The sequence below is a fragment of the Gavialis gangeticus genome, unplaced genomic scaffold, assembly GCF_001723915.1.
Source record: "Gavialis gangeticus isolate Ggan-Ray unplaced genomic scaffold, GavGan_comp1, whole genome shotgun sequence".
In the NCBI taxonomy this organism is placed as follows: Eukaryota; Metazoa; Chordata; order Crocodylia; family Gavialidae; genus Gavialis; species Gavialis gangeticus.
Genome location: NW_017729022.1, coordinates 36416535 through 36429227, shown reverse-complemented (window position 1 = coordinate 36429227; position 12693 = coordinate 36416535). Strand labels below are relative to the sequence as shown.

The 12693-nt window shown below is 41.4% G+C and overlaps 1 protein-coding gene across 3 annotated transcripts in view; it reads left to right on the top strand.

Moving 5' to 3' along the window:
- Positions 1-12693, top strand: part of PPP1R12A (protein phosphatase 1 regulatory subunit 12A) — a 247779-nt gene that overhangs the window by 115132 nt on the left and 119954 nt on the right. For all 3 annotated transcript variants that reach the window (XM_019514786.1, XM_019514783.1, XM_019514785.1), the window contains exons 4-5: positions 831-990; positions 4973-5117. In XM_019514786.1, coding sequence (XP_019370331.1) covers positions 831-990; positions 4973-5117 — 305 coding nt within the window. The remainder of the gene's footprint in view (positions 1-830; positions 991-4972; positions 5118-12693) is intronic.

The window sequence follows — 12693 nt, the reverse complement described above, 5'->3', positions numbered from 1 at the left end:
CCTACCATTTCCTTCTCCATTTTGTGAATACTTTTTAAATGTCATGTAAGTGTAGCCCTTGGCTTCCATATTTCTTTTGCTCATATTAAAATGTTGGAAACCAAAATGCTTGGGATCCTTGAGGAACTAAAAAATTGTTGTGTCCTTTTAGAACCTGTTGGCAGTACTAATTTATGTGAATAACAGTAATTGTTTTCCATTCAAGGTTGTGGTTCAATTGTATATAACTTCAAGGGGGGATCTTATTCTAACCTGGGCCTGATTACCAGTGAAATAGCCATGATTTTTGTTTACATGCCCAACTAGTTTGATTTGAGCTCTTGATAACCATAGTTGCCAAAAGCTTTTTTTTCTATGCTTATCATTCTCAGCTGTCTTTAAGCTTTCTGTTCAGCATACATAGCTATCTATATATTTATAGCTAGCTTAGATCTAGCCTTAGGTTTTTGCCTTTCCCTGGGTTAGTGTATTTTCTTCCCCTACTGTGGCTTGTCAGTTAAGATGTTTGCATTGTGTGTGCTCTACTTTGGAAAACTTCACATCCTTTTTAAACTTCACACAAAGCATTCAGTTCTGTTTAAATTGTTGTATTAATTTTTTTCTGTCTTCCCTTATCCATCATTTTGTGGTATTGTTTACATTCTATATAAGATATATCAAGCCTCTTCTGCAAAATGAGGGGAAGCGCCTAATATGCTGCAAAAAATGATATTATTTATTTGTGATTTCTACTGCATCATGTAAAGCAGATGCAAGAATCCTCCTGGAAATCAGTTTAGGTTGGTTAGTTTGTTTGTTTAAATATAACTTCTTTTTCTTCTCTCAACTAGGGGTTGACATAGAAGCAGCTAGAAAAGAAGAAGAACGAATAATGCTTAGAGATGCAAGACAGTGGCTTAACAGTGGCCGTATAAATGATGTCAGGCATGCAAAATCTGGTGGTACAGCACTTCATGTAGCTGCTGCTAAGGGGTATACAGAGGTTTTAAAGTAAGTACGGTTTCTAATTAGTAAACGTTCCATGTCTCCATATTTATCTTCATGTTGCTGTAATTAATTTTGAGTTTAATAACATTGAAACTTCCCCACCTTTTGAAATATACGTGTTTTGATCAAAAAGTTCTAAGACTTGATGTTTGGGGTATTGTTCATCAGGAATTTGTACCAAGTGGTCAAACAATCAATCAGGCCTTTTATAAAGAGGTTTTGATTTGATTGAGGGATAAAGTTAGAAGAAACCACTGCGAGCTGTGTGCAAATGGTCGATGGTTTCTGCACCATGACAATGCTCCTTCACACACTGCTGTCTCCATTCAAGAATTTTTTGCTAAAAAAAACATTCCTGTGTTACCACACGCTCCGTATTCACCTGACCTTGCCCCATGTGATTTTTTTTTTTCTGTTCCCAAAAATCAAAATGAAGCTGAAAGGAAAGAGATTTGATGACATTCCAACCATCCATAAGAATGTGAAAGCGGAACTCAAGAAACTCACAGTTGGAGACTTCCAGCATTGCTTCCGAAAGTGGCAGGAACGTTGGGGCAAGTGCATATCATCTGGGAGAGATTACTTTGAAGGGGGCAGCTCATAAAAATGCTGTTTGTACATTATTCTTTAAAATAAAGGCTGAGTCTTAGAACTTTCTGATCACCCCTCGTATCTTGGAAAATTGTGATCTTTAGGAATGCCTATTTCTTGCAGTTATTTCCTGTTGTCACCAAATATGAAACTTTAAACAGTGCTGTAGTTTGTAGATAACCTATTTAAACCTTGAGAGCATTGTCCATATTAAATTTGAATCCATTTTAAGAAAAGCTAATGTTTCTATTATAGCTAAAAAGGGTTTTTTCCTGAATCTTTCATTTGCTCTGTCAGTGGTTTTCAATCTGTGGTCTGCAGATTGTCTAAGGGCTCGGTGAAAGATGACTATGATCAATCGGAAGTATGTAAATACCCACACTTATAATTCAAAAGGGTCCACATCTCCATTTAATTTTTTAGGGGTTCACAATTAAAGAAAAAAAGATTGAAAACCACTGCTCTGTATTTGCAAGCAACGTTCGAGGCTATTCTGTAATGTTATAAAACTTGGTTTAAGACATTGATTTATGTACACAGTAAAAAAGTACATCTAAAGGCTATTTGTCCAGGTGCAAGCACTTCAGTCCGAGAGAAACTAAGAAACTAGGTTTTTATACCACAGTTAGGATTACTGATTCCTGTTGCTGTTCATTAAAACCATGCAAGCCCCTTAAAATGCCTTCAGATAATACAGCAGCCATTTAAATCTGGCATGCCAAATCATACTTATTTCCATATTCAAGGTACCATTTACATGAATTAGCAATGCCTGCTGTTTTTATTAGAGGTGCAGCCATATATCGGTCATATATCTGATTGGTACTGATAAAAGAAAATTAACGTGGTCTATTGGCTTTTTTTGGGCCAGTGTAGCCCACAGTGTCACTGATTAAGTGCTGGATTTGTGTGCGGACCGGAGGCGGGCTGCTGGCTGTGGGCTCGGAGGCCAGGGACAGTGCCAGCCTCTTTCCAGTTCAGGGGCTGGGCTTAGAGCGGGCAGGAGCAGGACTGGCATTGCTGTGCAGGTCGGGTGGTGGCACCGAAATTGAGTGGAATGGCTACAAGAGGCTTAGGCAAATTTTCGGGTGGCTGCAGGGTCCCCCCAATTCTTGCCACAGCCCAACCCCTGCTTGGGGCACTCTGTTCTGCCGGCTTTCCCTCAGGGGCCCTGCACCAGCTGCGAGTCCCCTGTCCACCCTGCAGTGCAGGGCTCCCATGGGGAAGGCCATAGAGCGAAGTGCCTTGAGCAGAGGCGGTGCTATTAGGGGCTCGTGGGGGTTGTAACCATCCCAAAATTTGCCATAGCCACTCCTGCCAGTGCCACTGCTGCCTGCCTTACAGCTGAGCCTGCCCCGCTCCCATCCGCTCTGATCCCAGCTCTTGCCCAGCCCCCACACTGGGAAGAGGCTGGCACTGTCCATGGCCCTGAGCCCATAGCATGCTGCCCACTTCTGCCCCATGCATAAATCTGGGGGAGAGGGCACATGCCTCCCCTGGGGGTGCACACAGCAGAGGGGAGCCGCCTCCCTCCTCATTCCTCCGCCCCCCCCACGCGCTGGACAAGCTGCACATGGGCTCCGTCCCACTCCCTGGCACAGAATTCCATTCGCTGCCCTGACCGGGCAGCCTCTGTCCCTGCCCCACTCCCTCACTATGGGGGCCTCAGTCATCCCCTCACACCCCTTCCCTTCCCCATGTCCCTTCCTTTCCACAGAGTTACCTGCGAGGTGCTGCTCTCCAAGTTGCCAGGCTACATTCCTATAAATCAGCTGTCAGATCAGTATCAGCTGACATGCCTGGTTAATAATCAGCTGTCAGTATCGGCCAAGAAAATCTTTATTGGTGCACAACTAGTTTTTGTTTTAATCGCTGTGCCTCTTTGTAAGCCTCCCTGTTAGCACTTCATTAATTGTATTTAAGAAGAATCATTTAAGCAGCTACTTAAGCAACTTTGTTTATAGCACACAGAGGGGCACAGCTGTGCTGGCAAAACCAAGTGCTGCTGAACTCAAAGGTCCCCTATGGTGGCAAAACCCTCCTGCTTCTTAGTTCAGCTGAGTAGAGCCAGGATCCTGCTGCTATCCAGCACATGCTGATGGGCTTTGCAGGGTTTGCTAATCGCTAGGGGTGTGCGAAGTGGACAGTATTCTATTCGGATTTGGCCTGATTCAGAGGACAGCGATTCCATTAGTTGATTCAGATCACTGTCCTGATTCGATTCAGCTGAATCTGAATGTGAAGATGTGATTCTGATTCGAAGAATTGGCAATTCTGCCATAGACACAGCTTTGTATGTTTTTTCTACATACATCAAGGTACCAGGCATGGCTCATGAATGCTGAGATGGTGGGGCGGATGGAGCATCCCATGGAAGTACAGGGTGATGCCCCATGTGCTCAGTGGCGGCCCCCCTCCTGCACCCCCCTGGCTTGGCAGTTGGCCACAGGGTAACCTTGGGTGCCCCCCCCCCGTAGGCATCAGTCCCCGAGCTGAGGGGTGAGGGGGTCCCCCATGTGCTCTGTGGTGGACCCGGAAGCACACCAGAAGTACTTCTGGTCCACTTCTGGGTCCGTTGCTAAGCTCGTGGTGGATCTCCCCGTGCCCCTCTGCAACACTCCATCCGCTCCATCTCGGCATTCATGAGTCTCACCTCGTACCTCGAGGTACGTAGAAAAAACATTTAAAGCTGTATCTATGTCCAGTTAGTCAAATCTCTCCAAATTGAGTTGGAGGCTTTTGATTCAATTCAGAGAGATTAATGGGTCTCCTGATTTGATTCGGATTTGGAGACTTGGCTGCTGAATCGGGCCAAATCTCTGAATTGAATCAGTGACTGAAGCTTCACACAGCCCTACTAATCACCCTACATATTGATCAGTTTCCTGGTTGTCAGATAAACCCTCCATATGTGTGGCTTAGGCTGTACAGCGCTATTGCACGATACAGTAATAAAGGTTCTATTTACTACTTTTCTTTGCAAGCTTCTTTAAAATGCCCAGAAAATGTTGGAGCTGCATGTAATCTGCAGCACACATTGCAGACTTGAGGGGCCCTGTTTTCCTGAGGACTGCAGCAAAAAGAACTCCCCCACTGTACGGGGAAACAGTAAAACTGACTTGCCAGTAACAAATTATTGAATACAGTGCAAAAAAATTTTTTCTTAACTTTTAAGTTGCACTAAGTTTTTACTGTACTGATGAGAAGAAGGAATATATTTTTAGGAGGAAATGTGCCTTGTAAGTTGACAGTCTTAAATTTTTGTTGTTGTTAATCCTACATGAGAGTTAAAGTGAAGGCAAGAAAATTAAAACTTACTTTATAAAATAATTTTAGAAAGTAATGGCACATTACTACTCTCAACTACAACATCTATTTTTTCTAATTTCTTTAGGCTTTTAATACAGGCTGGCTATGATGTAAATATTAAAGATTATGATGGCTGGACACCACTTCATGCTGCTGCTCATTGGGGTAAAGAAGAAGCCTGTCGAATTTTAGTGGAAAACCTATGTGATATGGAGGCTGTCAACAAAGTGGTAGGATTTTTATGTAATCCTTGTCAAGATACAAAGTTCTGGTCTCTAAAGTGACTTTAGAAGCCAGGGTAGGAAAAGTAGAACTAAAATGCCATTATTGTTCATGGTGCTTTCTGTACTGCATGTTTTGCCAGAAGCAGCATGTTTATGTCCACACTTTTATATTAATTTTCTGTTCTTTAAATTCACTTGCAGGTTCTAAAAGTAAGATATGGTTTGTGGGTGCTGTTAGAGATCAAAGAAACTTCTCATTTCTTCAGTATTTTCTTAACTTCTTTTGGCTTGCCATAAGCAGATTTTTTTTTAACACTGTATTAGCTTCTGTGTGATTACCTAAGTCAGTGCTCGTGACTTTGGGCTCTGGAAACTTAATTTAATAATAATAGTTTCTATCAGATTTATGTATAATAAAGATGAAATAATATATTCTTCCTTTTGTGCACTCTGGGAAACATATCAGAGAGCTGTGGACTTACTAGTTTGCAGAGGCCCTTCTTGCAGCACTTAAAGCCCCAAAATCAACACTGGTCTTGCAGTGTAAGGGGGGGCTGAAGTTGTGCATTTGTTTTTCGCTTATTCTCTTCCATCCAGACCCTGATTATCTTCCAGCATCTGTCCCTATAGTGCATGTAAATTTCCCCACACCTCTCTTGAGATTTATGGAGACTCTTTCCCAAAGCAGTTCATAAATGTTTTTTAAATAACTTAAGGAAGTTCCCAGGCACACAAACTTAAACTTAAGCTGGAAAAACACTGTCATCTCTACAAGGGGTGGGGGGTGAACACCAAAGGGTAACATTTTTGGTTTATCTTGGAAATTAGAAGTTGTGTTTAGGAGTCAAGATTACAATCAGGAAAGCAATGTATTGGAAAGGATGGAATTGCCTTAAAACGGCATTAACCACCCACCCACACCCAAATTCACATGCCCTGTGTCAAGCTAAGTATCTTAGTTGAATCAATCATAAAATGATTTACCATGTGTGAATTTAATGTTTGTGCCTAAATTTGCTGTTGAAACCTAATTTATTTACTTGGAGTTTTGAGGAGTGGGGAGACATGTAGTGTTTATCTGGGTAATCTTTAAATCAGTCTTGGCAAGAAAAGGAAAAGCAAAGGGGCAGAGGAAGGAGTCTAACAGTGGTAGCTGAAGAGGTACATTTGCTAATGCGAGCTAAGAAGCTCCATTTGTTGTTTTGCCAAATATGCAATAAAGGATTTGGTTTTTAAAGATGCCAGGAATCCACAACATTGCTGAAATTAGTATGAGTTGCAGGTGTTCAGCACCTCTGAGAACAGATTATTTTGTTTGCTTTGTTTTGCGTTATATATTTGGCATGATGGACTAAAACAGTCTTGAAAATTAAATTGTTTATTAATTTAGGTAAGCTCATGTCAAAAGACAGTGTTGGTTAGGGTCACTGCACTGTCTCCAGGATGTCTAAATCTTTCCAGTAAACAATATGGCCAATTGTTTCCCCCTTTGGTATAAAAAGAACTTGTTTATATGGGACAAACAGCTAGAGTATGTTTTTGCTGCAATAATCAGCAATAAAAGATTAATAGCATTGGCATTTAAAAGGGATCATAAGGTTAAGGAATTAACAGCTCATTAAGAAATCCAAAGCTACTTTTTATCTGCTTGGTTTGACAGTTTTCAGCTATAAGGCACATAAATACTTTAAAGGTATAAATGGAAAGTGTTTTAAGTGCAAAGTACGTGAAGTGTAGAGACCTGCATGCAATACATGGAGGAGAAGGAACGCATTAGAAAGTTATGCAACTTCGTATCTGAAGTTAACTTTGTATTCAGCATATGACTTTTGAGGCAGGCAAACAGTGTGAAATAAAATTAATGATACAACCTTTTAACACTGTCCTTGTTAGAATAGCTTTGCTGTTAAATAAAGACTTTTGAAGAAATTTGCCCAAATTGCCTTCTTGCCAAGCTATCATACGTAAGTAGTTTCCTTTGCAAACTGTAGATCAGACTATTGTAATTCCAAAACAATGCCATTGAATTTTGGTTTCTGCTTTACTGGGTCCAGTTTTTAAAAGTCAACAGGCAGCGTGATCAGTTTATTTCAGCTCTTTCCAAAAGTTTCTGATCTGTTTCCACACAGTTTCCAAAATTAAACACGTTTCTAATGCTTTTGAAAAACTGAAAAGGTCTTGAATCAGTATGTAGGTTATGCCCCTTATTGAAGACGGAAGACACATTCCCTTCACATTGTAGGCCAGGGGTGGGCAATTATTTTGGGTGGAGGACCACTTACTGAGTTTTGACAAGCCATTGAGGTCTGCATGACAGGCAGCCAGGGACAGATAATTATTAATTTTTCTAAACTTTTTAGGGGTCCCACAGGCCAGATGGAATGGCCTGGTGAGCCACATTTTGCCTACCCCTGCTGTAGGCACTCGGGTGCATTCCTGCAGTACTTCTCTATAGAGAGAGAAGCTTACAGCTTTGATTCTACATGCAGACTAATAGCCCTTTTGTCTGTTAAATCTGATATATTTGATAACTGGCAAGAAGAGTTCTGGCATAAATTGTTGCTCGGCTTAAGTGTTAAGCAAATGGAGGTAAATGGGCAGGTCATACCTAAGAGTCAGTAGCTATGTTTTCTATCTATCTTCTCAGATACTGCTGCACAGAAGGCAGCAAGCTTTCTTGGTAAATTCATGCGCAGATTCCCCAGAAATGGAAAAAACAGTAGCAAGTTACAGGACCACATGTGGCCTTGGTTTTTGGTACTGAACCGCACATACAAGCTTTATTTATCTCACACCCCTTCCTAGTTTTAGGATTGCTCAAAATAGACTTTAAAGTGTAATTGGGCATGTGGTTGTCTAGCTAGCAATCAGTCAGACTGAAACAATGCACCAAGACAAATACACATTTATCTTTTAATGTGCTGTTAACTCCTTAATCTGTTATGATCACTTCTAAATGCCAATGCTATTAATGCTGACTATTGCAGCAAAAACACATTCTAGCTGTTTGTTCCACAGGAAGAGGGTCTGTTTATACCAAGGAAGAACGAAACAATTGACCAGAGATTGTTTGTTGGAAAGATTAAACATTTATCGTCGAGACATTGCAGTGACCCTTACAACACTGTTTTTTTACATGCATTTTAGTGTACCTATGCAGCATGTTGGTACAGCTGTTTGCCTAATTCCCTGTACTATTTTTTTTTTTCCACAAGTTAAAATTCCAGTTGCAAGTCACTGCATTATTATCAAGAAGCAGGGCAGACTTTGTTAATGAAATTGTTTAGTGCTTGTGCCTTTGGCAGTCCTTGTGGATGTGGGGAAAAGGAATTGTTGAAGTTTGTACCAGGTTATCTGACCTTGAAGATGGAATTTCATGCATTGTGACCACCTGATGCAACCAATAATTGCAGTACTGTTTGCCAAGCTGAAGGTATTTCAGCCAACCGCTTTTCAGGTTCTGTCTACTTATTATCATTTGTTTTGAATGCATCTCTAATTGGAATTCCAGTGGGGAAGGATCATAGGAAAATAGGGATGAAAGGGAACTCATGAGATCTTCTGGTCTAGCCCCTGCTCAAAGCAGAGTCATCCCTGACTAAACCATCCCAGCCAAGTGTCTGTCTAACCTGTTCTGAAGAACTTCCAAGGAAGGAGATTCGAGTTTCTCTAGGTTGCCCATTCCCACCCATGTAGTCCTCCTATAATCGCCACCCTCTTTAATCTCCCTTCAGGTATTTGAAGCCTGTTATCAAATCCACCTTCAGTCATCTCCAGACTAAATAACACAAGCTCTTTCGGCCTTCCTCATCTGTCATGGTTCCTAAGCCCCTAATCATTTTTGTTGCTCTGCACTGGACTCTTTCCAATCTGTCCATATCCTTCCTGAAACATGGGGTCCAAAACTGGATACAGTTCTCCAGGCGAGACATCACCAGTAGTGAATAGAGCAGAAGAATCACTTACCTTGGTTTGCAAGTGATACTCGTGTTAGTAAAACCCAGAACACATGGTTGTCTCATTCAGCTTATGGATGGTCGGTGTACTGTAACCCCCAGGTCCTTCTCTGCAGTGCTGCAGACTTGTCAGTCATTCCTCAGTCCCTATTTTTGCATGCAGTTCCATCCCAAGAGCAGGACTTCGGCACTTGTCCTTGTTGAATTTTATCTGATTGATTGCAGAACATTTTAGAAGTCTAACCAGGTCACTCTAGATCCTAACCCTGCCTTCCAAAGTATCAGCTCCATCCAACCTGGTGTCATTTACAAATTTGCTTAGCGTGCACTTATTCCCATTGTTCAAATCATTAATGAAGATATTAAACAATACCAGACCTAGGACTGACCCGTGGGAACCCCGTCTGATACCTCCTCCCAGCTAGATATTGAACCATCAGTGATTGATGATTTTATTACATAAATCATTGATGACTGATGAATGATTTAATTACATCAGCATTTTTAATATAATGTGAATGTTTATTTAAATACTTTTTCTTTTTTAAAAATAAAATTAAAGTGAAAGATAAAGGAACTCATGTAAAGGCCTAAAATTAGTTTACTAAATTATAGAAATTAAATACACTTAATACATTTTTGCTGCTGCACTTTTAAAGAAGTCAAGCCAACCTGCATCTAGAAGTAGAGTTTGTTAAAGTGTGAAACCAGCTTTGGATAGAAGTACCCTGTCTTCAAGTTGCAAAGAGAACATTTTCAACTTTATTTAACTTGAATAGTTAAGTGACTAGCTCATTTAAAATTGAGGGCAGAGGCAGCTGTAACAATTGTATCAATATGGAAAGAGACAAATATCAAATGTTGTTGTAGTTCAACAGTTATGTTAACATGATTCTGTAGTGATATGAGCACTGCAAAACGACTCCAATTTTGGATCCTGCTTTATCCCAAGACAAAGTTAGGGCAGGTTAACTAACTAGGATCGTGCAAATATAGGTTAGATACAGACAGTCAAAAAGCCCAGGGCTGAGTCTGTTCAGTCTTTGCGTGTTAGTCTACGTTTCACAGATTAAATTGAAACAGAAGTGAACAGACGTTTACCTTTGATTCAGGAAATGCAGCCACATGCCTGCAGTGGCTCAGGCCAGAAGCCAAGGGGTGCTAGAGCACAGCTCCCTAGCTGTGTGTTTACTTGTTCTTCCTGCTGCCTCCAAGGCCTTTGGGATTTACAGTCCAGACTTACAGCAGCAGGACTCTGCAAGGTTGCTCATCACGTCCTCTTCCTGCTTCCAGGTGCCTCTGGGATTTGTAGTCCAGTTGCAGCCAGCAGTAAGTTTTTTAGTGGGGCAATAGGGGTTTAATCCCCTCCTCCCTGGCCGCAGACATCAGCCAGGGTTTGCCGGGGGGGGGGCAGTTCCCTCCTGCCCCCCCCCCAAGCCCCATAGACTGGGTTGAATCCCTAGCTGGGCTTGCCCCACGCCCCCTTCCAGCCAGCCCTCACTGTTCCAACTAGGGAGCAGAGGGGGTGGGCCCAGCCCTGCTCTCTAGAGCTGGGGTTCCCAAAGTTTTTATGCCATGGCCTGGCACCACAGCCCAGAAGTGTCCACAGCCTGACAAACCACAGCCCAGCAGTCACAGTCAACTGCGGCCAGAATTTTCAGCTGGCAGACAGGTAAAGATACCCTGACTGGCTGGGGGGGGAGTTGGGCCAAATTCTGCGCTGCTGCAGGCCCTGCAAAAGGATCCGTGGCCTCTCTGCTCAGCTTTGGGGGGGCCGCAGTTTGCTGGTCCGCGGCCACTTCTGGTCTGGCAGCCAACCTGCCGCAGCACGGCACCAGGCTGTGGCCCGAGGATTGGGAACCCTTGCTCTAGATCACACAGTACAGCACAGCCAAGGGCTAGAAAGCATGCTGGGATGCTGGTGGACTGTGATTTAACTTGAACCAGGAAGAGGTCTGGGACAGAAGTTTCATAAACCAATTTGATCCAAATCAGTTAAGTCTAATACTACATTCAACCAGATTTATCTTAAACCAGTTTCACTGAGCTTGTGTTCTGTTACAGGTTTAAACCAGTTTCTGATCACTTAAACTGGTTAATGTGTAACTTGTGTCCCTAGCCATAATGGGTAGATTTTAACAGCTGCTGCACACTCGGAATACATCAATTTCCCTTCCCCATTAAAGTGGCAACAACGCATGATTGTCCACGCCCTGAAAATCTGATTGATTGGGAGCTCCAAAGAAAGGAAAACTTGTTTCCTTTTCTCATTTATGAATAAAATGAAAGTCCTTTTCTGTGCCCTTGTGCCAAGGTATTTAGCAGAATTCATAGATTTGTTGGAATCGGACAGGCTGTGCTGTGAGCACGTTTGCTATACCCTATAAAACTGAAGTGTGAGGATAAAACAAACATGTTGTACAATCTTGAAGGACTGTTGACGAAAAACAACTGGTTCTATACATCAGCTATTGCCATGGTTTAATAAATCAATTTTAGGTGCAAAAGATGTTTTTCTGAAACAATATTTTTCTTGTCCATCAGCCTTGAAGGTAGCTGTGTTTAACAATAGAAAATAAATTTAACACTTTTTAATCATTTTAATTGAAGCTGTTTGCATCCCAGTGCACTTAAGCAGAGTCAAAAATTTATGTAGTATGAAAGATTTCAGTAGTGTTCTGTCTAAATGTATATTAAAATACGTGCTTGCTTGACATACATATAGAATGAGCAAAATGTACCATCTCATACAAATTAGGTGGAAATCTATCTTTAGTAAAATATTTAAAACAAAATGCAAGTCAAGATTAAAATGATTTTCTGTTTGATTTTAATTGGCAGCTTAAATTACTGTTGCAATTCACCAAAGCATTTCACACGGCCAGTTTTACATTTGTCAGTACGGTTGCTCATTTTGTTGGATACTTTCTTGGTTGTGTGGAGAAACAGAAATAATTGTATTTTATTTTTTAAAATGTATCATGGGTTAAAAAAATGCTGGACTATCAGCTAAAAAGGATTGGTTTCCAGTGGTATGGGCTGTAAGTCACTTTTTAAAGTACCTTAGGTATTTATAAGCCTTTTTCCAGTAAGATGAACAATAATTGAAAATGAAATAAGAAATAAAATGGCGACAAATGCAAAGCACTTTACGTTTGAGGAAACAGTTATAACAATTCATACCCTTTACTGGGTTCTTAACTGACTTTTTTTATTTGTTATAGACATAGAGTGAGATCTTTGTTCCACTGATGACTGTGACAAAACTGCAGTGGAGTTAAGATTTCATCCCTGAGCTTCTGGCAAACGTCTCAGTGAGCATTCAGTGTGCAACAATAATCAGAAAAGCAAACAGTGTTAGGATGTAAGGAACAGGATGGAAAGTGAGGAGAACATTGCCGTTGTATGGGCTAGTGGTATGCCTTGCCATGGAATGTTGCTTTCAATTCTGGTCATCTCACTTCAAAAAGTTGTAGCAGAAATAGAGTGAGTTCAGAGGTGATTGGTTAGAGGCACCCTTAAGAAACCTGTGACAACTGAAATTTGGGGATTTCTGCCCAGAGAGAGAGTAATGTGAAGGATACTGAACTTGATGGATCCATTGGTCTGATCCATTTATTTCTCTC